The sequence below is a fragment of the Amphiura filiformis genome, chromosome 7 (assembly GCF_039555335.1).
Source record: "Amphiura filiformis chromosome 7, Afil_fr2py, whole genome shotgun sequence".
Lineage (NCBI taxonomy): Eukaryota > Metazoa > Echinodermata > Ophiuroidea > Amphilepidida > Amphiuridae > Amphiura > Amphiura filiformis.
In genome coordinates, this window is record NC_092634.1 from 52,824,024 (window position 1) to 52,848,456 (window position 24,433).

At 37.5% G+C, this 24,433-nt stretch overlaps 2 protein-coding genes across 2 annotated transcripts; both read right to left on the reverse strand.

The window, feature by feature from the left end:
• Positions 1 to 293: 293 nt before the first annotated feature.
• On the reverse strand, positions 294 to 2,473 carry LOC140157939 (uncharacterized). Its single transcript, XM_072181187.1, has 2 exons — positions 1,372 to 2,473; positions 294 to 1,093 (listed from the first exon to the last, which is right to left on the reverse strand). The coding sequence occupies exons 1-2, from the start codon at positions 2,471 to 2,473 to the stop codon at positions 294 to 296; spliced, it is 1,902 nt and encodes a 633-aa protein (XP_072037288.1).
• Positions 2,474 to 7,480: 5,007 nt separating this feature from the next.
• Positions 7,481 to 8,530, reverse strand: LOC140157940 (allatostatin-A receptor-like). Its single transcript, XM_072181188.1, has 2 exons — positions 8,477 to 8,530; positions 7,481 to 8,290 (listed from the first exon to the last, which is right to left on the reverse strand). The coding sequence occupies exons 1-2, from the start codon at positions 8,528 to 8,530 to the stop codon at positions 7,481 to 7,483; spliced, it is 864 nt and encodes a 287-aa protein (XP_072037289.1).
• Positions 8,531 to 24,433: the final 15,903 nt, after the last annotated feature.

Genomic DNA, 24,433 nt, shown 5'->3' on the forward strand with positions numbered 1-24,433 from the left:
ATAGCCTTTGTAAATAACTGCAAGTTCATCAGATGTAAAACCAAATCTTTTAAGAGTACGGAGCATATACATGCGGCTATTGGTTTTTTAGCATTTCATTAATTTGTTTGTCCCACTTCAAATCATCCTGTATCCAAATGCCAAGAATTTTAGCAAATTTAACAAACTGAAGAGGCACATCGTCAATAGACACAGTGGGAGCAGGTGGGTCATTCATGAAACAAACCTGAAGCCCTTGACACTTGGATGGATTTAGTGTCAAATTATTATTTTTGACCAATCAACAAAACTGTTCAGATCTTTTGCAGCGTACTCTTGGTAGGATAGGATACATTTGATGCCAAAGATAGGTCATCTACATACTTCCACACACTAGCATCAGCATCTGATGCTGCATCATTGATAATGATTTGGAAACCCAAAGGGCCCATTTTTGTGCCTTGTGGCAACCCCCCATTTAAATATTTGTAGTCAGATAAAGTTTGGTTATATCTGACACACTGTTGTCTACCAGAAATGAAACTACAAATCCATGGAATGAGTGATTCTCTCACTCCTATATGAACAAACTTGGAGATGAGTAAATTGTGGTCTATGAGGTCAAAAGCTTTTGAAAAATCCGTCACGACAACAGTGCCCACATTTTTTGGTAAATTAGCCCCAGTGTGTAGAAAATGTATCAGACTAACCAGATAATGTGAGGTAGAGACTCCTTTAACATTACCATATTGGTTGGGATCTATTTTGTGTTGAATGTCATCAAGAATCCAGTCCACAACAAAACCTTCACTGATTTTAGCAAAACAGTCCGTCAGGGACACCGGTCTCAACTTGTCAATATTCGCAGGATACTGCTTCGGGATAGGAATCACAATCGCTTTTTTCCACTGGTGTGGAACCGTCCCCTCAGTATACGAGCTATTCAAGATGTCAGTGAGAGGAACACTCAGCTCGTATGCAAATTCTTTGACAAGACGAGGCGGTATCCCATCAGGACCTGTAGCTTTTGATGCATTGATCTTTTTAAAACTGTATACACATTCCATGGGTGCAAACATGGTGGTGAGCTCCTTGCTGGTAAGTATGAAGGGAGCTTAGAATTATCAAGGGGCTCTAAATTAGCAGAAACATCCACAAATTTACAATTGATGACATTTGCAATTTCGTTGTGTCTATTATTAGCTTGGACCCCTGGCACCTGAATACATGTTTCATTTGAACAGTTCCTTGTCATGACCTTAACCTGGCGATGCCAGTTTTTACTGTCAGTTTTTTGCAAGTGTCTAACTCTTTCAGCATAGTAATTCATTTTTGTTTGCTCAATTAAACGCTTGATTTTATTGCGTAAAAACTTCCACTGAGTTGTGTTACCTTGCATGAAGGCAGTCTGGCGGTCACGAATTAGATTTTTAATTTTCTGAGTTATCCATGGTTTATCAGATTCATGATGTTTTACAGTGACCAATGGAAAATGTGTTTCAATTGCATCATTCAACTGAGCATAAAAGGTGTCAGTTTTGGCTTGGACCCCAGATGTGTTAATAACTTCATCCCAATCATGGTTTTGAATCCATGTACCAAAACTACGGAGATTAGAATCCTTAAATGATCTCACACTGGACTTCTTGATTTTATTACCAGGGATTGAACTACATGGCTTAAGAACAATGCAATTGTGATCACTTTTCCCAATTGGTGGTAAGCAAATTGGTTCATTGTAATGCTGACTAAAATTGGTAAAAACAAGATCTAGTATAGCATCCTTTCTAGTTGGAAATTTAATGAGTTGTTTCAATTGATTGCCAAACAATAATCTGTCAATACGTGATTTATTAAAGTCTCCAGCAATTACAAATCCAATGTCAGGATAGGCTGTACGTAGACTATCAGTAGCTTCAAGTAGATGGTCAACGAGTAGATTCTGTAGTGCAACTGGTGCATCTGGTGGAATATACACGGCACAGACTGCAATTGCTGACACCTCTCGTGGCATACGGTGGGGACGCACCATTACCCAAACACATTCCAGCTCTTCTGGGACTGTAATTTCAGTTATGAGATAAGAAGTGATATTGTTCTTCACATAAACTGCTACACCTCCTCCGCGCTCGAGGCTATGTTGTTTTTGGCGTGAGACAGAAAATAAGTTATATTGGGGAATGTTCATTTTAGAGTCCGGTAAGCCAGGGTGGAACCAAGTTTCACTTACAACAAATATCTGTGAATCGTTCTGAGAAAGGATAACTTCAGTTTCATCCAACTTTTCCACAAGTGATCTGGTATTTGTGACAAAAATCGATGGAACAGGTGAACTGTTTGAACTGTTCTTATTTGTACGTTGGGTGCTGCTCTCAGGGGCTCTGGGTATGGGTGTTAAAACTCTAGGTCTACTGCGATGGCTTGCAGCAGATGATACATGGCTATCATCGTGATCATGGTACTGGTACGAGTCATTATCATAACGATCACCCATTGATGCATTGTGATCAAAAAAGCTAAAGTCATCATGCATGACAGGGGCGCTGTTATTGCATGGATGGTGAACACGGATCTATCTGAACTGTTCCATTTAACTCAGCAAATCTTCGTTGAATGGAACCGTACATGTTTCACCTCATACAAATACTCTTACCTTACCATTGTACTTAAAAACATTGTACTTAAAAAACATACTTATAAACATTCAATATTTTGTATACTACAGTGTCCTATATACACATTTCAAGTTACAAGTAGAACTAATTATTCGAAGAAATCTCTTAAAAGCTTGTGACTGTTCTGGTACTTGTCCACACTGACATTTCAGTAGAGCTTTAAACACTTCCCCAAATTGTGGGTGTTTGAATCCGTAGAGAAGTGGATTGATGCAGGAGTTAGCGGTAACGAAAGCTGCTGCGTAAAGCTGTCCGTTTAATTCGGGAAACACAAGACATATGGTATATGGGGTAAGACAAATGATGAACGCCAATAAAACATAGAACATGTTCTTTGTTATGACGATTTGGCGCTGTCGAATTTGCTTGGTCCTTTCAGAATCATGGTTGACGCTTTGACCTGAATTGCTCAGTTCCGTTGACAGCTTCCTTACCATATGTGCTGCATGTCGACGAAGGATGACGAGAATCATCGTGTATGTTACGATTATAATGATGAAGGGTATCATATAAATGCCGAATGTTTGTGCGATTTCTAATTGTCTAATTCCCGCTGTACGTGCTCCACATGCATGATATTTCTCGTTCAACCCAAAATGTCCTGCGCCAATCGCGTGGGGTATCACGTTGACCAATACGGGAATGACCCATGTCACCGCAATCCAAAACACAGCGATACACGGTTTCTTCAATTTTGGCGCGAAACGACCAGCGATATCTTTAAGAAGAATAAGGCGGTATGTCCCAATTGAAGCAAGAGTGTACACACTACATCCAACGAAAATAAAGCTTGAAGCACCAACTATACCGCAAGCCCAATTTGGAATAGGTAGCATATCATCAGGACTAAAGATCACGACACATTGCAAGGGTATAGTTAAACAAGTTAAGCAATCCGCCACGCTTAAGTTCACTATAAATATGTTGTTGAAAGTATGCAACTTTTTTGATGCAAAGACAGCAAAGATAACCAAAGTGTTGCCAATAAATCCTGTGATTGAGACTAAGAGTAAAACAACTCCTAAAATTACACGTTGATCTTGAGTTACAACTGTACCATTGAAGGCAGAAACTGGAGACGAAGTGCCAAGTTCTTCATCCATTTTTAATGTGAAAGCATCGATTGACGTTTAGATTCCCTGACAGCACACACTATTATATTTGAGTACACATCGGAAATAGCAAGCTCTAGACTAGCCTTCATATGTCCGGTATGAAGCAATGGAAATCAAAAGTAAACTTGAACTCAATGATGGTATTTTTGTCATGGGATATTCTGTTTACACAAACAAAGAGGTGGCGTGAAGGTCGTCCCACTCAATCCCAATACAAACTTATACAGGGTTGAAAAAATAACTACCCCCCCCCAAAAAAAAATACACCAAAACTACAAAACATCTCTTTGCAACAAAATTTATGTCAAGTTACGCAAAGAAATGTTTTGTAATTTTAGGGGAAAGTTTGTTTTAGCCCTGGTTTTATATTTTTAAATAACTCAAAACGTTTTCCACCAATGTAACCAATTGTAGAATGACTTTGGTGTAAAAATGGTTTAAATTCATTCAGGTATCTGGAAGTTGAATAGAATGTATTCATATATTTATAATACACTTTACTGTATAATGTGTGTGAAAAATACTATTAATCTGTTCACATAAAAGAAAAAAGAGAATGTGGTGTTGCACAGTAAATGGGAAACCAAGAGAAACATAAAACCCACCAGCATTATGCAATATGATTTGATATCGATCAACCCAGCAAACACAAAAACGTTTTAAATAAGTTATATTTTGGCTTTTGGTTTAGGTAAAAACGTTTTAATAACATTAAAATGTCGGGTTATATAAAAGGTCATGATAACGTTTTAAAACGTTTTGTATGAAAACACACTACAACAATATTTTTAAATGTTTTCCAAAAATGTTATTGTAAACTATTTTTGCAAACATTTTTGCCAAATGTTGTGTCAATACTTAAATAACAGTAGGTTAAAATATTTGAACCCAGCAAACACAGAAATGTTCTTAAAATGTTTTTTAAAACCTTTTAATAACATTTAAATGTCGGGTTATATAAAGGTCATGAAAACGTTTTTAAAACGTTATTGAAAATATTTTGGGCAAACATTTTTCGCAAAATATTTTTTCAACCCAAAATAACATTCTGTTTAGAATGTTTTGTATCAAGTTTTCAAGAATGTTTTTGGAATGTTATTAAAACGTTTTTATACCCTTTATATAACCCGACATTTAAACGTTTTCTGTAAAACATTTTTGTTTGCTGAGCAGTGGATTATCAGAAAATGATTTTTAAGGTTATGAAAACGTTTTATACTCTTAATATACCCTTTATATAACCCGACATTTAAACGTTTTCTGGCAACCTTTTATAACCTTTTGCGAATGATGTCGAAAACGTTTTGTGTTTGCTGGGAAGGAACTGACTAGAATGTCCACTCAAAAGATATAGTTTTGTGTCAGGTGGGGCAAGTATGACTATGCAGATAAATCTGTATATCTGTCATATAGTGGCATGTCTACTCGGGCTTCACATATTTGGTGGCACTCACATTAGAATTTCAGATGGGAATGGCACAGTGCGGTTGGAAGATCGAGCGTCTAGCAGTAAAAGAGGCTGGTCGCAATAATTGTAATGGTCACCAGAACTGCCACCATTCAAAAGTTCAGAAAGTATATCAGGTGACTGGTCGAGGTTAAAGATTGCAACACGATGGGATTTTACCCAAGACAGCCACGGTGACCTGGTACATCCATGAGACAGGATATATCATTGCTGAATTGGCTGAAATACGCAGGGGATGTACCAGTGAGTATTTTAACTTCACAATTTCCTGTACATTGCGTTATTGCGTGTTTCAAAAATGTGACGTAATATCCCAGGTATTAATAATACATTACGCATGCGTCATGTATTAATAATACTACATTACGCCTGGGACATTATGTCACATTTTTGAATTGTTTTACTGACTTTTACTATAGAAAGTAAAACATCATGTTTAAATTGGCCTCTTTTGACAGCTGAACAGATATGTGGCAGAAGTGCACAAACGAAGAAGACGAAACCAGGAGCAAGCTCCTTGCAGACGATCCGACCCCATGAGATAGTCAGACTTGCATCCTCGAAGTCCTCTTAAGGTCAGATTAACAACAGACCATTGTCATTGTCAAGCCAATGCTTTATTCACCGACGATTTATTCACTGGATGCCTCCGATCAACACCAACGGGTCTCTACACCTTAGCTGCTATAGCCCTCCAGATGTACGCCGACAAGTGACCAGCATGCAAGAGCGTGAGCGTCAGACCACTGATATGAAGCACCCCATGTTCAACCAGACTGCTGCACCCAAACGCCTTAGATCCAGAGGAAGCTTCCTAAGCAAAGTTCATCCTCTTGGGACAGTCTCCAAGGAAGCGGAGAGACTCACCCTGTGGAAAGAGAGATCTCCCAATTCACCAGCTATGGGACTACAACTCAGTGAGCAGCTACCGTCTGGAGCTGATTCCACATGGCCTGAGTGGCGGTGTCTCAACAGACTAAGATCAGGGGTCGGAAGGTGCAAGGTCGCTTTGCAGAAATTGGGATACCTACCAGAAGGACAAAACACTACCTGTGAGTGTGGAACGGTTCCACAGACTATGGAACACCTGTTGGTCTGTCCACAGATGGGGCAACATTGCACACATGAGGACCTAGCTGAATTCAACGATTCTGCTCGTCACTGCGTCAGCTATTGGCTCGGGCGCATTTGACCCTGCGCTTGGACACGCTAAGAAGAAGAACCGACGATTGATAAATGGCGGACATGGAGTTTCGAGACCTTAAGGACAACAGATGTACGAAGCTAAGACTGTATCTAAGAGGTAGATGCATACAATGTTTTCGCCTGTGGGGAGTAGTCAGCATGGAAATATGCAGATTCAGCATTTCTCTCCAGGACTAGTGGTTCAGGTGAATCTTGCAGGTGCGAGTTAAGTCACTGGCATCCTGAATCAGACATGAACCCAATTAAGAAATTCCGGCTTTTTATACAACAAAGGCAAAAAATGAACTAGATTTGTGGCTAAATAACAATGAAAGGAAATGACTATTCAAATCTAAATATCAAGTTTGAGCTATATAGGCTATCAACCCCACCCCACCCACCCTCAGGGAAAGGTGGTAGGTCAATTTGTTTGTGCTCAAAAGAATCGCGAGTGTTGGAATTTCGATTAGCCCGAGTCGAGTCATTTGAGTGCACCGGGAAAGATCTGCTGCGCTGGTGGGATCGGCGCGGTTCACTTGACAACGTATAATATTAAATGTTAGTACGACACAGCATTCAGAGTATTAGTGTATCAATGATGTGCGTAATTTTTATTTTATGATAAAGAGCAGAGTATTAACATATCATAATAAATCTTTGCAAAAACAAATAAATTGAAGAGATTGAGGAAAGCTATGGCAAAATTGGCTGACCATTCCTTGGTGAAGACTATGAACATCTCATGCTGTATTGATTTCGGCATACATATTTTTATACTAAGATGAACGAAAGGTCTGAGGCATTTTCAGATTCTTACTCTTACATCCACATTGCCGTAAGTTATTCAAACTTAATTTTCAGTGTCCTAATGTTCTACATGTATGTCTGCATAACTACCTTTTACAAAATAATAGGTAGGGTAAAAACAATCAAGCAACGTTTATGCATCGAGCAACACGACTAGCGGAATCTTGATTTTCGTTGTTTGGGGGCATTACCGTCAAATGAATTTAAGACGAATATTCCGACAAATTTATTTACAGTGTTTTTTACACAAGTTACATGTCTGAAGTAGTACTAGTTATTCGAAGAAGCCTCTTTAATGCTGGCGACCGTTCTGGTACTTGTCCACACTGACATTTCAGCAGAGCTTTAAACACATCCCCAAAATGTGGGTGTTTGAATCCGTAGAGAAATGGGTTGATGCAGGAGTTAGCGCTTACGAAAGCTGCTGCGTAAAGCTGTCCATTTAGATCAGGAAAGACCAGACATATGGCATATGGGGTAAGACAGACGATGAAAGCCAGTACAACATAGAACATGTTCCTTGTAATTATGATTTGGCGCTGTCGAATTTGCCTTGTCCTTTCTGAATCACGGTTGAGGCTATGACCTGAACTGGAAGTACTCAGTCTTATCGAAAGCCTCCTTACCATTTGGTTTGTATGCCGACGAATGGCAACAAAAATTAGCGTGTAGGTTACAATTATAATGATGAAGGGTATCAGATACATGCCGAAAGTTTGTGCGATTTCTAATTCTCTGTGTCGTGGATGTGATGTCTGTGCGCCACATGCATGATAGTTCTCATTAAACCCAAGATGACCCGCGCCAATCACGTGGGGTATCACGTTAACCAATACGGGTATGATCCAGGTGGTCGCAATCCAAAACACAGCGATGGACGGTTTCTGAAATTTTGGTGCAACACGACCAGCGACATCTTTGAGAAGAATAAACCGATATGTCCCAATAGAAGCAAGAGTGTACACACTACATCCAACGCAGATAAAGCTTGAAGCACCGACTATACCACAGGCCCAATTTGGAATAGGTAACACATCATCAGGACTGAAAATCACCACACACTGCAAGGGTAAAGTCAAGCAAGTTAAGTAATCTGCAATGCTTAAGTTGACCACAAAAATGTTGTTGAAAGTTTGTAACTTTTTCGATGCAAATACCGCCAAAATGACCAACGTGTTTCCAATAATTCCAGTGAGGGAAACACAGAGGAGAACTACTCCTACAATTATTCGTTGCTGTTGACTCACCACTGTGCCGTTAAAGACAGGAATTGGAGACGAAGTGATAAGTTGTTCATCCATTTTTAACGTAAATAAGAGCAACTATTGGAGCTACAACTTGCACAACAAACAATGAGAAAAACAACGTGATCTACATGTATATATATATTTGCCTTTCAGTGTCCGGTATGAACCAATCGAAATTAAAACCGATAATATAGTGCGAATTATATTCTATTGGTTTTACCCAATCACGCAACTGTATTGCCAATATAATGCAAACTGATACTTCTAATGACAATATCTGTCAGTGATTAATCTGTTAACTGTACTAATAACGGTTGAACATCGGCTGTCAAAAATTATTCGTTCCCATGTAAAACAAAGTTATCGCTCTAATCAGACCAGATCAAAACCAAAATGTTCGTATAATAACCATGTAATATATTTTCTTACACTTTCGACTACCAACGGATGTTATGCACCCAGTATGTCAACAATATTGGTTTCATTAAAGGAATATTATGTATTTCAATAACTGTACAATATTTGTTACGAGTTAGAATTATCATCAAGGTAAAATGAAATATACATTTAAGAGGTTTTACAAGATAAGTGTAAGTCCACCCTAGTAATACATGTTAGTATAATCCAAAAAATACTTGATCAGGTATCTAGGCTGGAACACTTCTATTTCAGAGAAACACTTCTCCGTCATCAGCGGGTGGTATGTAGCTAAATGTTGACTGGTTGGATCCTTTAATCCAATTTGGACGTTTGGTGGTGTAGAGAATCACATAGTATTGAGAGTTCATGGGAGAGGGTGTTTAGGGTGGGGTTGGTCTCCTCCTTTATGCAATTAGCCTCCTGAACCCCAAGAACTTTTTTGACTGGAAAGGGGCGCAATGCAAAAGCAATTAAAGAAAAAACAAAAGCATAAAATTACAGAAAACATTGAACATAAGGGCCTAATGTTTATAGCAAGAGTTCAAACACAAAGTCAATTATTTAGGCAGTACACATTAAGTGTGTTTTAAAAAAATGCCTTTTCAAACCCATCAACAGGTTTGGGGAGTTGATGTGCTCAGGAAGTTTCTCCTCTGAAAAACTACTACCTTCAACTTCGCCCACAACTCACGCTCTTCATCGGGCAATCGGCGCTCGATTTGCAATTCTCTTAACCGTTCTAAGCACCTCTCGTTCTATTCGGGAGAACGCGGTTTACATTCTTCGTTACCAAAATACGCCACCCCATTTTACCAACATTATTAGATAATATCAAATGATGATAAAGCCAATGGGATGCTGGTTATTCTGTTTGCGTGAGTACAGCAATTCGTGAAATACCAGAAGATACCGCATGATTCCAGCATTGGACGCTGTAAGAATGATTATTTGGATTGACTATTCATCAGTGGACTTCGGTTGTATATATAAATGCGCATATATATAAATGCGCACGTGACATCTACAAGTCGCCATACCGTATTAAACGATATAAGGTACCCGGATGTACATAAACTCCCCGTGCAAAAGTATAGGGGAAAATGACAGGTCGCAAGGAAAATTGCTTTTGCAAAATAGTGGCATTGATTGCAAAGGGTAAAATAACTTGACCCGAAAGATAAACTCTTTATTAACGTTTTCCTAAACGGAAAAAAAAATCAACTACGGAAAAGCTAGATATTGCTGATTTACAAACTGTCATAATTTCCGTGCTAAATGGGCGTGCCAATTGGCCATATCTATGACGTAGTGCTTGTTTCATACTACATGCTGCTTGCCGCTGAGCGGCGTGACACACGCGCATTGTAGACAAACAGACACAATCAAGACTTGTGAATGGCTGATAAGTCATGCCTCTTGTCGCAACGGCGTGAAAGTATGAAAGGGGACATGATTGGCTTTAAGGTCAGAACTGTGCAGGCGGCGGATGACATGATCGAGCCGGCAACTTGTGAAACCGCCCGGCCGTATGGCATTTTCCAATATAGTCGGTTAATTTTGTGGGGTTCATTATCGAACCCCAACGGTTTTTGCTTGTATTTATATTATTTATCAACATAGGCCTATTTGTTTGTGATATTTCAAGCGTTTTAAAAAAATTCAAAACAATCCCATTCAATTACACGGTTGACGATGAAAATTTACTGAATTTAGAGAATGCAATGCGGCCACCACCTAGAACTGTGGTCGCAATTTCAGTGATTGACAGTGAGGTAACACGAACATGGCACTGGCCATCTGGTCACGTGCGCATTTATATGCGCATTTATATATACAACCGAAGTCCACTGTTCATTATGATTACAATTTGAAAGAAAGGTGACGGTACACTGAGTGACACCTGGGAATTGAAACCGACTGTAGAATGTGTGTTAAGTTTTTATTTGTTTTAAACTAATGTAAAACGATCACACAATTAAGTTATATATATGCAAATGAAAATGTTATTGTTCAGACGAAAGTATCAGTATTTACCTATGAATAGAAACTAGAATCAAATTATGAGATCTAGCCGAACAAAACTGCTATTTAATTACCACAATTACATGTAATAGCAATTCGAGAGCAAGCAACAATAGTTAGGGTCGCACCATTAGTTTCCTAGTGGGCCATGGGAGCTTGGGTCTGGAAGGATAATGTCACCCAAAGGCGGCGAAATTCTAATGGCTTTTTAAAAACTTCCATGCCCCCTGGAAATCAAATTGTGCCCCTTATTAATTATTTAATTAATTATTCACTCTAAGTATACAATGTGTCTTCCTGAGAAGAAGGTCAATGTTAGTTTTGAAAGAATTGTAACGAAGGGATAGTGCAAGGCAGCCTTATTTGCAATAGCTGCCCTATAAACATTTCACGGTTTCTGCATTCTATATTGTACACGTCTAAAATACATATGACACCTGGCAGCTATTACAGATGGGGCATAAGGCTTGCACCTTTAATATCGTCCTTTGATATAGCAAGAGAGTTGAGGAAAATAAGTCCAATAATTACAATTTACGATGTACAAAAAAGACAAATACGATCTTATTCTAATTACTATTCAGCTGTCTGAGTTTGTCTGCAAGGCCTACATGAGCTTGACACCATGTTAGCAGTAATTCAACAACCGCCTGATCATCCCAATAGGCGGAAATTGTTAAATCGTTAACAGAAAATAACGGCGCTCTTCTCTGTATACACATAAATATATTTCATAACGTTAAAGGACGCGTGCAGCAGAAACACCAACAGAATTGGGTTTTTTTTCAGTCGGGCGAAATGTTTGTTTCGTTTCACTTGTGGGCGACGTTGTAGCTTAACGAATCTTAAAACATAGACAGTAGAGTTATTGTCTATGATTATCTCTGGTTACAAAAATAGCAGGCTAGCTGTCTCCCTGCCCAGTTTGTCTGTCAAATCGCTGCCTCTAATGATAGCTCTTTCAGCACATTTTACACAAATATTTGCACAAAATGGCCCCTATTAAGCCTTACATGACCTTTGACCCCAACTGTGGTACACCTTATAGCTTGGGCCAGCGGCTCTATTAATCAAGTTTGGTGGTCATCAGGGTAAGGAGAAGTAACAGTAAGAGTTTACTGTGCTGCTCTACCTCTACCTGGTTGCCTCCGTAGCGAATACATGTTTCAGCTCTGGTCCTCATTGCATCAATTGCGTTGCGTACCATCCTTGTGCGCCGCATACTTGCGAATGCATTCAGTAATACGGTTGCAAAGATCTTGGATTTTGCCACAAAGGAAAAAATCAAGTGGTGTGAGGTCTGGTGATCGTCCAGGCCACTCCACAGCATGAGCCATCCCAACCACTCTGTTTGCCATCCGGGGACAGAGTGAAAACGGGTACTTTTATTCAAAAAGCATATCTTCAAAAGTTGTGAGCCGATTGAAATAATTGTTTTGGTTTATTAAAGCTAACGATTAAAAGTTTCTTTACATACCAAAATATGTTTAATCAACTTTTCAAAAATACGAGAAAAAGAGGGCGCAATGAGGGCCTCTTTTTTTTTGGACACCCTGTAGCTACTCATAGTCATCAATACCAGTATCAGCAGTAGATAGCTACTTCATCAATACTGGTATCAGCAGTAGGTAGCTACTTCATCAATACCAGTATCATCAGTAGATAGCTACTTCATCAATACCAGTATCAACAGTAGATAGCTACTTCATCAATACCAGTATCAGCAGTAGGTAGCTACTTCGTCAATACCACTACCAGTAGATAGTTAGACCATCAATGCCAGTATCATCAGTAGACAGTCTCTACACCAATATCAGTATCAGCAGTAGGTAGCTACAATACCAGTATAGCTACATCATCAGCCGTAGATAGCTACCCAGCAAACACAAAAACGTTTTTAAATCGTTTTAAATAAGTTATATTTTGGGTTTTGGTTTAGGTAAAAACGTTTTAATAACTGTAAAATGTCGAGTTATATAAAGGTCATGAAATCGTTTTAAAACGTTTTGTATGAAAACACACTACACTATAACAATATTTTTAAAATGTTTTCGAAATGTCATTGTAAACTAGTTTTGCAAACATTTTTGGCCAAATATTTTGTCAACACTTAAATAACATTATGTTAAAATATTTGCACCCAGCAAACATAGAAATGTTTTTAAAATGTTTTTTTATAAAACGTTTTAATAACATTTAAATGTCGGGTTATATAAAGGTCGTGAAAACATTTTAAAAACGTTATTGCAAATATTTTGGGCAAATAATTTTGCCAAATATTTTTTCAACCCCAAAATAACATTCTGTTTAAAATGATTTGTACCAAGTTTTCAAAAATGTTTTTGGAATGTTATTAAAACGTTTTTATACCCTTTATACATGTATAACCCGACATTTAAATGTTTTCTGTAAAACATTTGTATTTGCTGTGCAGTAAATTACCAACAAATGTTATTTAATGTTATGAAAACGTTTTATACCATTAATGTACCCTTTATATAACCCGACATTTAAACGTTTTCTGACAACCTTTTATTACCTTTTGCGAATGATGTCGAAAACGTTTTGTGTTTGCTGGGTACTTGATCACTACCGATATCAGCAGTAGATAACTTCTCAAGGGCAAGACTTCACGAATGGGGCAACTTCCCCCTTGACCTATACTGCCCTCTTGGCTACAAGAGGGGTCATAGTGTTTACACAGCCCCTTAGAACTTTGTTGATCCAGAAATATAATTATTGTAATTTCGTGTTTCAATTTTACATTACGTGAATAATGATCACCGATGTGAATAATGACAATTGTTATTTGATTATTACAGGTTTTGATTCCCTCCAAATACATGTCATAAAAAGAATCATCCAATGAAAGCTGAACAGATTTCCTTCAATGGATACCGAATACAAGGCAATAGGATTTCGCTGCAACTTTCAATCTACAACTGCAATCTTGGGTTACGTTCATTTAAAATGTATGTTGTGGCATCAATGCATAAATGCAACAAATGAGGTGGCGTAATGCGCAGAAATAAATTCTGCTTCGACTGCATATTCCGAATTAGGCATACGATCGACCGTTTTGGAATAATGGTCATTCATTAAAAGGGGAATTACTTTTTGTTTATTTTGAAATGTTTTCTCAAGCATACTTTTACATGGGAAATACTCAAATGAATTTCCTGACAACAGTGTCACGAAACCAACAGAATTATTTCCTAAATTATTTAAAATAAAGCAATGGAGCTCAGACAAACTGGCAGTATAATTTCCCAATATAGTTCCTGTTACTGAATTTGCTTAAAAGATACGAAGGTCAACAATGAGTAATCTTGTTTTAACATCAAAGCTGCCATTAAACGAGAAACCTTCATTGCATACTCTATCGCATGAATTTGTGCTTCAATTTTGGAATAACATTCGACAAGCTATTATGTTCATTATGAAAACTTATTTAGAGCTGCCCGATAACTCAACTGCTGTGCCAGTGATCAAACAAAGCGACAGAATCGTCATTGGAACAATGTGCATCTTCTTAGCGGTATTCGGTGTTCTGGGGAACAGTTTGGTATTATTCGCTGTTTTGCATCGAGAAAACTGCATACATTTACCAATATATTTGTGCTGAACTTGAGCATAGCAGATCTTCTAACTTGCGCGTTTGTCCCTCTGGAAAGCTATGTCTTATTCAGTTCGGATGACGTATGGCCTATTCCAGAACGACTATGTGCTCTGATTGGAATATCTGTTAACAATCTTATTGGTTGTAGTCTGTACACCTTAGCATCTATTGGTGTTTACCGTTATGTATGTCTTAAAGACTATTTTGACACATGGTCTCATAGAATGCGAACTCCTTTGGTGGCTGTACTTTGGATCGGATCAACGTGGGTGATCCCGATAGCTGTGAATGCCATTCCGCACTTTCTTGACATTGGAAAATACGGATTCACTGAAAAATATCACGCGTGTGGAACAAGCTCATCGCATATGAGGAATAGTGAACTAGAGAGAGTACACGCTACCGGATTGTACGCCATACCAGGTTTAATTATTATTATCAGTTATGTAATGATTTTTGTCCACATTGCTCGGCACACAAATGAGGTTATAAGACAGAGCTACAGTGAATCGGATCAGGAAGCATCTCGCGCTCAGTCGACGTTCTTCAGACGTCGTCAAATTGAAATAACCAAAAACATGTTTTATGTTGTTCTTGCCTTTATCATATGTCTTACACCATATAGCGTATGTCTTATTTTCCCGCAGACCAACGGTCTGCTATACACGGCAGTACCAGTAACTTTAAACTCGTGCATCAACCCATTGCTGTATGGATTCAAACATCCAAATTTCAGAGAAGTGTTTTACTACATATTAAAATGTAAATGGAAGCAACTTCCCGCACCAAGCAAAGGATTCCAAATGTTAATGAGATAAAACAATTAAGGGATTGGATAGCAATGGTCTAATGATAAAATGGTCCAATCAATCACGTAATGTCCATTGATTTGATTTGTTTGAAACTCGCTGGATTGACATTTTTGTTAACAGGCCTTACATGACTGAATCCGGATGTGAATGCAGAATTACACCAGCTTTATCCGTGATGCATGCGATTGCGGCTGCGATGGTTAAGGCCTAAAAGTTGGTCCCCGTATTCTGATTGTTTGTGGAGTGTTTAGTGTAACAAACTCTAAGGCTATAACCAAGGGGGTGACACTAAATTCACGGTTGTTCTATTAGCAACGCAAAACCTATGAAAAATTCAGCTGGTTTATACTAGCTAGAAAGTGAGGCCAGTTATCGATCCGTTATGAATAATTCATGTTCGACCCCTTGCATCATGTTAATTGATATTGGCAAATAACAACGTTGTTAGTTTTGCGAACTTTGCCTGTTCAATGAGAGTATAGCGCGCCCCAATACATCTGGGCACAAACCAGGCGAAAACGATCCAGTTTAATGAAATGGCGGACGGGTATTCCCATCAGGCACCAGTGATATGTTTTTTCAAAGAAAGTATAATTTGATATGAAATGACATTTTGCAATAGCAAAGTCAAAATTAGGACTTGCTGTCAATAATATGAATAAAATATGTGATAGAGGCAAGGTGTGAAATACGAGTAGTATTGAGGTTATAATAACCTTTGATACCCGACCTGACCTTCCATCATGGCGCCTTATTCGTCTTATGTATTTCTATTATGCTCTCAAGTAAAATAAAATACGAATCTGCACTAAGCAGACAGAATGTTACTTGGCTCCCAGCATGAATTATTGATTTTATACGGAGGTAAAGAAATGCAGTGTATATGGAAGCCGTGCAACAATACTCCAAATATTTACGGTAAATCTGAATAGTGGTCATATGTTGACATATCATGTGTTCGGGAAATCACGTGGCAACATTTTAAGATTTCAGGCTTGTTTACTAGTTAATTGCCATTTGTGCTCTTTATTATTTATCTTTGTTTTAAATGCTGATAAATCGTGCTTGGCTGCCCATGATATCTGTTAAATTCAATGTTTTATGAGTATAATTCTACCACGCAGAGGGGGTCACGCAGCAGAATTTCACATCGCCTGACTTAGCTAGATTTCGAAGCTCTGCTCTTCAAATTCATGTAAATTTCAAAGTTTATACACTTAATATATTTAATATAGTGATACTAATTTTTTGTTATAACCAACTGGTACACGAAATATACTAGCTTATTACCTATACAGAAAGGTGATTATCAGCCTTCACTCAGCAAATTGACATGCCGGGCATATGCAGCCATTCTCCGTCTGGATAACATGACTGTCGCCCTCAATACGTCTGGGCACAAATATAAATAACAATACGCTATTTACATGTCAATGCGGCCTCATGCTAATTAAAGCTGCCCCATCCAGGAGTTCATCTATGCTATAACGCTATTAATTTTTAGGCACAATTTATTGACTCGACATACCAAGCGGCTTCTGTGATATGTTACATTATACCAGCTGGTCGGCATTTGTTCCCAATGAAATATCTTTGTGTATGAAACCGCAAGCATCCGATGTACAAAACAATATATAAATACTAACTGTACATACCTATAACCATGTCTATAAGCATACGGTTTTCTACCAAAGAGACGCCCTCAACAAAATTATTTTTATTTGTATTTGGAATTTTAGCAACTATATTACGGATACCAGACCACATAGCCAAAAGTGCTGTATTTAACGATTTTGTAAGACATATGTTTCAAATGAACATTATTTATATATCAAAATGTTCAGAAGAGTCTGGAGAATCTGTTCTGACATGTTGCCAAATCTCAAGTGTAACCCTCGTGTTCTATCCCATTTCCATGGCAATGGTCACATGTAATTGTTACATGAGAAATGTTTTGATAAATGACATTATGTGTCTTGAAAAGTATATCAATTTATATCAAAATATATCTCTTCAGTGGCTAAAGAAGATCTGTAGATGCAGGTCGCAAGCTACCACATCTCTGCAAATAGTAAGTCTTGTGACTGTTGTTTAAAATCAACCACTGTACTATATCAATTTACTAAGAAGGAGGTCTGGATCAAAAAAGTTAATCACAACATTTTGCTGTTTCCTTTTTTATGGTAATTTAATCTTTTAATTTCTGTAATACTCTTTGGGGTTCTATGATGAATATTTGTGTGAAGTGGAAATATCAATCGCCTCTTCACAAGAAAAAATGGTACATTTTACTTCCCTCGTTGGGTTTTCAAAAAGTTTGGGAACAGCATTTCTCGTTTCTGTTCCACTTAACTTGACAGACGCGTCCTCTTATAGACCAGATTTCAGTATGTCCAATGAAGATCAACAAGTCCTTTTGGGGGAATTAAAAATCTCCTTGGCTGCACAACAAATTACCCATTTCTAGGTGTTCCTCTTTGTGTAGAGCCTGAAACCCTACAGCTGAACTGGAAAGTCCCACTTGTAATAAAGGCACATTCCTTTACATTCACATTTATCAACAGGTTTTTTTATGATGCAATTTCTGAGTTTCTGAATCTGGACTTCAATAGAGCTGATTGACTTCATTACATGAGAGGGAATTGCTATTAAATATATCAGGCAAATATAACTTGTTTAAAAGTTTTAAAAACATTTTAAAGTTTGCTGGGTATGGGATAGGCCTACTTTTCTGTGTTCAAATTCTGTGGATTCATACCGCCCTATATCTTGTCCTATTTACCTATTGACGATTCTTTGTATGTTGCTGTAATTCTAAACGACGTCCAATTACCTTAAAACATTAACATGATGAAATGATAGATGTCTTCATTTAAAGGGTTTGTTTATTTGTTGATCAAATTTCATTCAACATGGATTATAGATCAAAGATAAGTATCGAATCACGAATAGGCAAAGATAAAAAAGTTTCTCTGAAGCCCCTGCCCTGACAGCCAAGAGAAATTGGATTTTGTCGATAAGCCCTACTATAACGCGACGACCTATTTTTAAATGCTTTAAAAGCATTTTAAAGCGGTGAAACAAAACAAATTGGACAAGAAGCGCAAAAAAGGAAGTAAGGTAGAAATGCAATTATAGCATGCATAGCGCATGACCCCCTTTTTTTTAATCATGATGTTATCAAAAACGCTCACTTTTCTTCTAGGGGTTGATATTTTTTTAAATAATTATTTACAGCGCAATACCCATAAGGTATGGATGTTTTTATCACCATCGTCCAGACGCTGATGCTGCGAATGGTGTAATATGTCGGGAAAATCGCCAATATCGAAAAAGCTCAATATCGAGATTGACATATGACATTGAATATATAATGTTACTTATATACAAACAAAGCTCTCTAAATGTAACCCCCCAAAAAAAACCCTCCAAAAAAACAACAAAAACAAAACCGAAATGTAATACCCCTTTTGTGCTACGGTTGTGACAGTTGCCTTAAATTTAGTGTATGTAATTCATCATTGTAGTCATCCCGTCGACAGTTCTTTGACACACACTTGGGAACATGAATCTATTCCGCTTCGAGTCACGCATCAAACTACATTTTCTGATTACAGTCTCTTTCATTGTATTTGCTTTCACTTTTACCCATGTTTTTCTTGCTTATTATTGTGACATTCAATCTCAATTGTGATGATTTCGATTTTATTCTAGGGTGATGTATTTGCCATTATATGGAAAAGATACCACTGTGTGTTAAGGCTATTGCACCATTGAAAGGTCAACGATGAATAAAACATATGATAGCTTGTTTTATTTTTATTGAATTCTTTTAAAATACTGAACAATTTCCATAATGTCGATCCTGGAACCGCATTGCGCATTGGGAGGACAGTCTTCTCCTACGACAGTGGCGATCACCAGTCCGGCGCATCATACGCTGCGCAGGACTAATGTCATGGACAAAGTTTCCCGGGACAGTTTTATGTTATGTTTGCTTATGTTTTTATGTTGTGAAATATTCCAAACATATTAGTTTGTTCCTTTCAAAATTAGTTGAAATAGTTAAAACACACGCATTATGTGTAACAATGGAGGAGGGAGCGATGACTGCATGTGCCCCCTCATCAAATGCTGGAGTGGGAGATTCCCCCCTATCCACACGAGATCTACGCCTTATTGAATATAATAATCGTCTGGTATCATAAACTCTCGTTTTGATCATACTTTACTATATGTGATGCGATCAAGCAAAATCAGTCGGAACTCGGCAATAACACATTTTCAGTTTCTTACAGGATAGTAAAAAGTATTCACAAAGCTAGATTGTGCAGAAAACCCCATTGAAATTGAACAACCAGTCCCAAAGATATGAACAATTAAAGAGCTTCCAAAACAGCAGGTAACAAAAGGAAATATTTCCTTTGTTTGGCTATATCTCACAATCAATATTTCCGAGTTCCGACTGATTTTGCTTGATCGCATCACATATAAGCAGTATTCAGACTTTTTATTGTACGTACAATATTGTATGCAACATATCTACGTTATTTAATCTATTGCCATTCTATTTCCAGTAATGTTTAAATTCTAACGAATGTTTGCTGACGTAAAATCGATAATATATTTCTACTAGATATTACATGTAACATATTATCGATTTTTCGTCATCAAACATTCGTTAGAACTTAAACATTACTGGAAATAGAATGGCAATAGATTAAATAACGTAGATATGTTGCATACAATATTGTACGTACAATACTCGGAGTCTGTGGAGCGCTATAGAGAGTTCCCGTGTTTTCAAGCGGAACGGACTACAATAGTGTTTATAACGTGATTCGCACCGCCGTATTCCTCATTCCTTTGATTTGGTCAATGACCCTATTGGTGCTACATTCTACAAAATAACATAAATTGCTAATTATTGCGCGAGTGTTGGTATTCTGAAAATTGTAAACGGAGTTTAGGTTTCCCTCCAAGATGGCGGGTAACCCAAAACACGGGAACTCTCTATACGTACACAGATGGCACTTTCTGAATAGTCTAAACTCAATTCAAATCCACGAGCTATCACTAAACACAGAAACAGTATCAAGTATAGCGCCTCACAGTAAAACTAAAATCATCAAAAATATCTGGATCACAAAATCTGAATAAAATACTTATTAGGTGATGAATGTCAAACAACCGTTCAAGTAGGTACCGAATAATGTATGCAGCTAACAGGCTCAGAATAATTCTCTTAAGAATTTACTTTTTATGTTAATTGATTGGCTATGGTTATAACTTCGAGCAAATTTCATGCTCAAGTACAGGGAATAAAATAAAACTTCAAGCAAATTTAAGTAAATGTGATAATGCTCCACCCTCTGAGCAAGCGGTACCTGCGTTTTATGGACTCCCAAAAATTCACAAGCCAGAACCAATACCTGTAAGGCCCATTGTGAGTAGCATCGGATCTGTAACGTATAATCTCGCAAAGTACGCGGCTAAAATCTTAGGCCCACTTGTTGGACAATCAAGACCAAAAACACTCTGATGGTGTAACGTGTAAAGTAAAGGACAAACAATCAAAAGAAAAACGCTCAAACTTAGTGTATGGATTAGTGTGCGGTGACGCTGATTGTTCTGCTGCCAATGTTGGCGAAACAAAACAAGCCTTGAAAGCTAGACTCAATCAACATAGGAGGCCCAGTACAAACGACGCCCAGAACTCCGCCGTGTACCTTCACCTTAAAGACACTGGTCATAATACTGACACCGAGGACGCGGTGATTCTCGATAAGGAGGAACAGTGGCATAGGAGAGGCATCAAGGAAGCCATCTGGTAGAGAATAGAGCAGCCGTCACTTTACAAGAAAGGGGGGCTGAGACACAACTTATCTCACGCATGGGACCGGGCCATCAAGACGATCCCTAGCCGTCTCAAAGTGTCACATGACCAGCCCAAATTGAAAAGATCGCTGTCTGTTACCGATCGATGACTACCGCTGACCCCCACTGACTTCAGGTCAGTGGAACTATGCAATGTATACCGTGCAATATGTTTCAAATTGTGCCATCAAATATTTATGGCTTGCTCACTCGGATGTGCTTTTACACAAATTTATAGTGAAGACTTTTTTTATATGTTTTTAACTCATATTCTTGGTGTTATTGACATTACATTTGATTAATGCTGTTGATGGGATCGTTGCAAGGTATCTGCAAACTATTATATTTCTTTTATCATAATTTGCATTATGAATTGGAAATACTGTAATGATAAATCAACAATTTATATCTAAAACAGTACTAGCGAGCTGCAACTACAAATATTTTTGAGGCAAAATGGCAAATTAATGATTTATTGTCCAAAGGGTTACCTGCATTCAACCATATTTGGATCACTCCGTAATTTCAGTATAGCAAAAATGAAATATTAAATTCTTGCATATTTGTCTTGTCTTATATAAGTCAACATACTTGAGCCAGGAGCAAGGTAACCGATATTTCGGTCGTTGTCTTCCAAACTTTTTATTTATTTAAATATATTTGAAACATGTTTTGGTGTCTTTTAGAATCAGTCGTATTCAATATCCATTCGTAATAACGTACAGCCGATTGCCTTGATTTTTATCTTTCGAGACCAACAGAATGCTTGGTTTTACTTTTGTAGTCAAGCATGTGGTATGAAAAAAAATTCATATTTTAGATCTTTTTCAATAGTTTCTTTGTAGCCCTTTCAATCCTATAAACTGTGCTGAGAAGAATTTAACATCGATCTCAGATATGAACATTTTGTCTGAGTTTGAAACGCAATTTAATCATAAAACCGCATTCAACGGTTTTTGTAGCTCATGTATACATAGAAATATATAGGATATATACTTGCGTTGCTGCTTTTGCGCTTGCCCAACTATATTTACAAAGAAATCTATGGCATAACCTATATTTCAAGCAGATCTCACTGATTAGTTTTATATTCAATCTGTAATACGATATGCTGCATTTCATATATAGAAGCACGGTCTTGTGGAAATGTCTTTTCATTTTGGCGCCTTTACAGCAATGTTCTTCAATACCTATACATGATGTGGGTGGGTTATAATAGGTTTTGTGCCATGTTTTCTTTGATTTGAGCAGAGTTGAAAATCAATACTTCCATTCCATACGAATATATATGAAAATGTCTTTTCACGTGGGTGCTTTTCATTTTTATACAGTAATGAATGAATCTGGCGGAGCGTATCTTCAGAAAGTTTTCCAATTTTACCAACAAAAAGTAACAAAATGTTTGTATTATACCATAAGTGCATCGTTAGTCATTTTGAAACTTTAAAAGAAAAGAAGTAAAACCGTACTTGCTAAATGCTTGTGACCTTTTTTCTATATTTTCATTATATTATTAGTTGAATTTTTTGCTACCAAAATAAAACCAACTTCATTTTTATACAGTAATGAATAAATCTGGCGGAGTGTATCTTCCGAAATTTTTCCAATTTTACCAACGAAAGTAACAAAATGTTTGTATATTTATACCGTAAGTGCATCGTTAGTCATTTTACAAACTTTAAAAGAAAATAAGTAAAACCGTACTTTCTAAATGCTTGTGACTTTTTTTCTATATTTTAATTAAATTATCAGTTGACTTTTTTGCTACCAAAATAAAACCAACAAAAAGTACAATGACAACAAACAAGTTCAACATTCTTGTTTTTCAAACAAGAATATACAAACAAAACGTAAAACAAACAAACCTACCACTCCCGCCACACGCAACTCGGTTTATAATCACATATCCCACCAACGCACCCCACTACTACAAACAACACACCTACCCCAACACATATTCCTTACAAACCCCACCCACACCTCCTTTTAATTTATCTCTATTGTTTGAATGCGAAACGGCACTATACGAAAAAGCTAGCCACTGTGTATACATTCCTATTACCAATAATGTAGGTTTTTAAGAACCCGGGTGCTCACATAATAAAAGATGAACCACTAAAACAGGGCAAAGGTAGACCATTCCTGATACGGTTCTCATTTGTTCAGAATTACAGGAAATAAGATACCACTGAGCAATTGAAATTTCCTGGAATACAATTAATTGCAGTCCAGTAATTCAGTCTCTCTCTCTCTCTCTCTCTCTCTCTCTCTCTCTCTCTCTCTCTCTCTCTCTCTCTCTCTCTCTCTCTCTCTCTCTCTCTCTCTCTCTCTCTCTCTCCTCTCTCTCTCTCTCTCTCTCTCCCTCTCTCTAGGTGCCATATCCTAAGACGTTGGCGATCATGTCATGCCACAATTCTCTGTTATAAGCCATCTCCAGAAGCTCTGTCGCTTTATGTTCAGCTCCCCTTTCTTTTAGCCAGTCTTTCAGATTTGATAACCACATCACTCTCTTCCTGCCTCTGCTCCTTGTTCCTTCTATTCTTCCTGTCAATACTAGGTTCTCGAAACGAATGCTGGACGGTTCGCACCCTTTCAATTTCGGACCCGTGCACTTTCGCCCCTTTCTATTTCGCACCCGTGCACTTTCGCCCCCTTTTTATACCGCGGGTATTGTGCTGCTGTCATGCTGTTGATTGATGCACGATCGATTGCTTGAACTCCCGGCGATGCGGCGTAGTATGTTTATAGTACTGGGCCGTCGGGCATGCACTTATTAAGTCATGATAAACCCGGGAAGGAAGGAAAGAAAGGATATTTTAAAAGAAAAATAGAGGAACAATTTTTTTTCTCAGAATATATTACAGGCCAGATATTTTAGCAGCAGGCTTACCCAAAATAATGAAATAATTAGAATTCAATGATAGAAATAGTAATAATAATAAATAGTAATAATAATAAATTTATATTTAATTATTAATTATAATATGTATAAAAACAGGGGAAATTTGTTCCAACTGACGACCAAAGGATAGATCCAAAAGGATACAAGTGTCAACAAGCAATGGATAAAATTAAAAACAATGAAAGTATGACACAAAAATGGGGGAGTAACACAAAACATATAAACAAAGTTAATTTAATAATATAATATGATGATAATAATAATAATAATAATTTAATAATAATAACAACAACAACAACAACAAC

Excerpts from the sequence above, each read along its gene's own strand:
- LOC140157939 (XM_072181187.1), bottom strand. The coding sequence starts at position 2,473 with ATGGGTGATCGTTATGATAATGACTCGTACCAGTACCATGATCACGAT. Across the intron at positions 1,094-1,371 it reads CCAGACTGCCTTCATGCAAG|CTCCCTTCATACTTACCAGC; the intron begins GTAACACAACTC and ends GATAATTCTAAG.
- LOC140157940 (XM_072181188.1), bottom strand. The coding sequence starts at position 8,530 with ATGGATGAACAACTTATCACTTCGTCTCCAATTCCTGTCTTTAACGGC. Across the intron at positions 8,291-8,476 it reads CTGTCTTTAACGGCACAGTG|TGTGTGGTGATTTTCAGTCC; the intron begins GTGAGTCAACAG and ends TTACCCTTGCAG.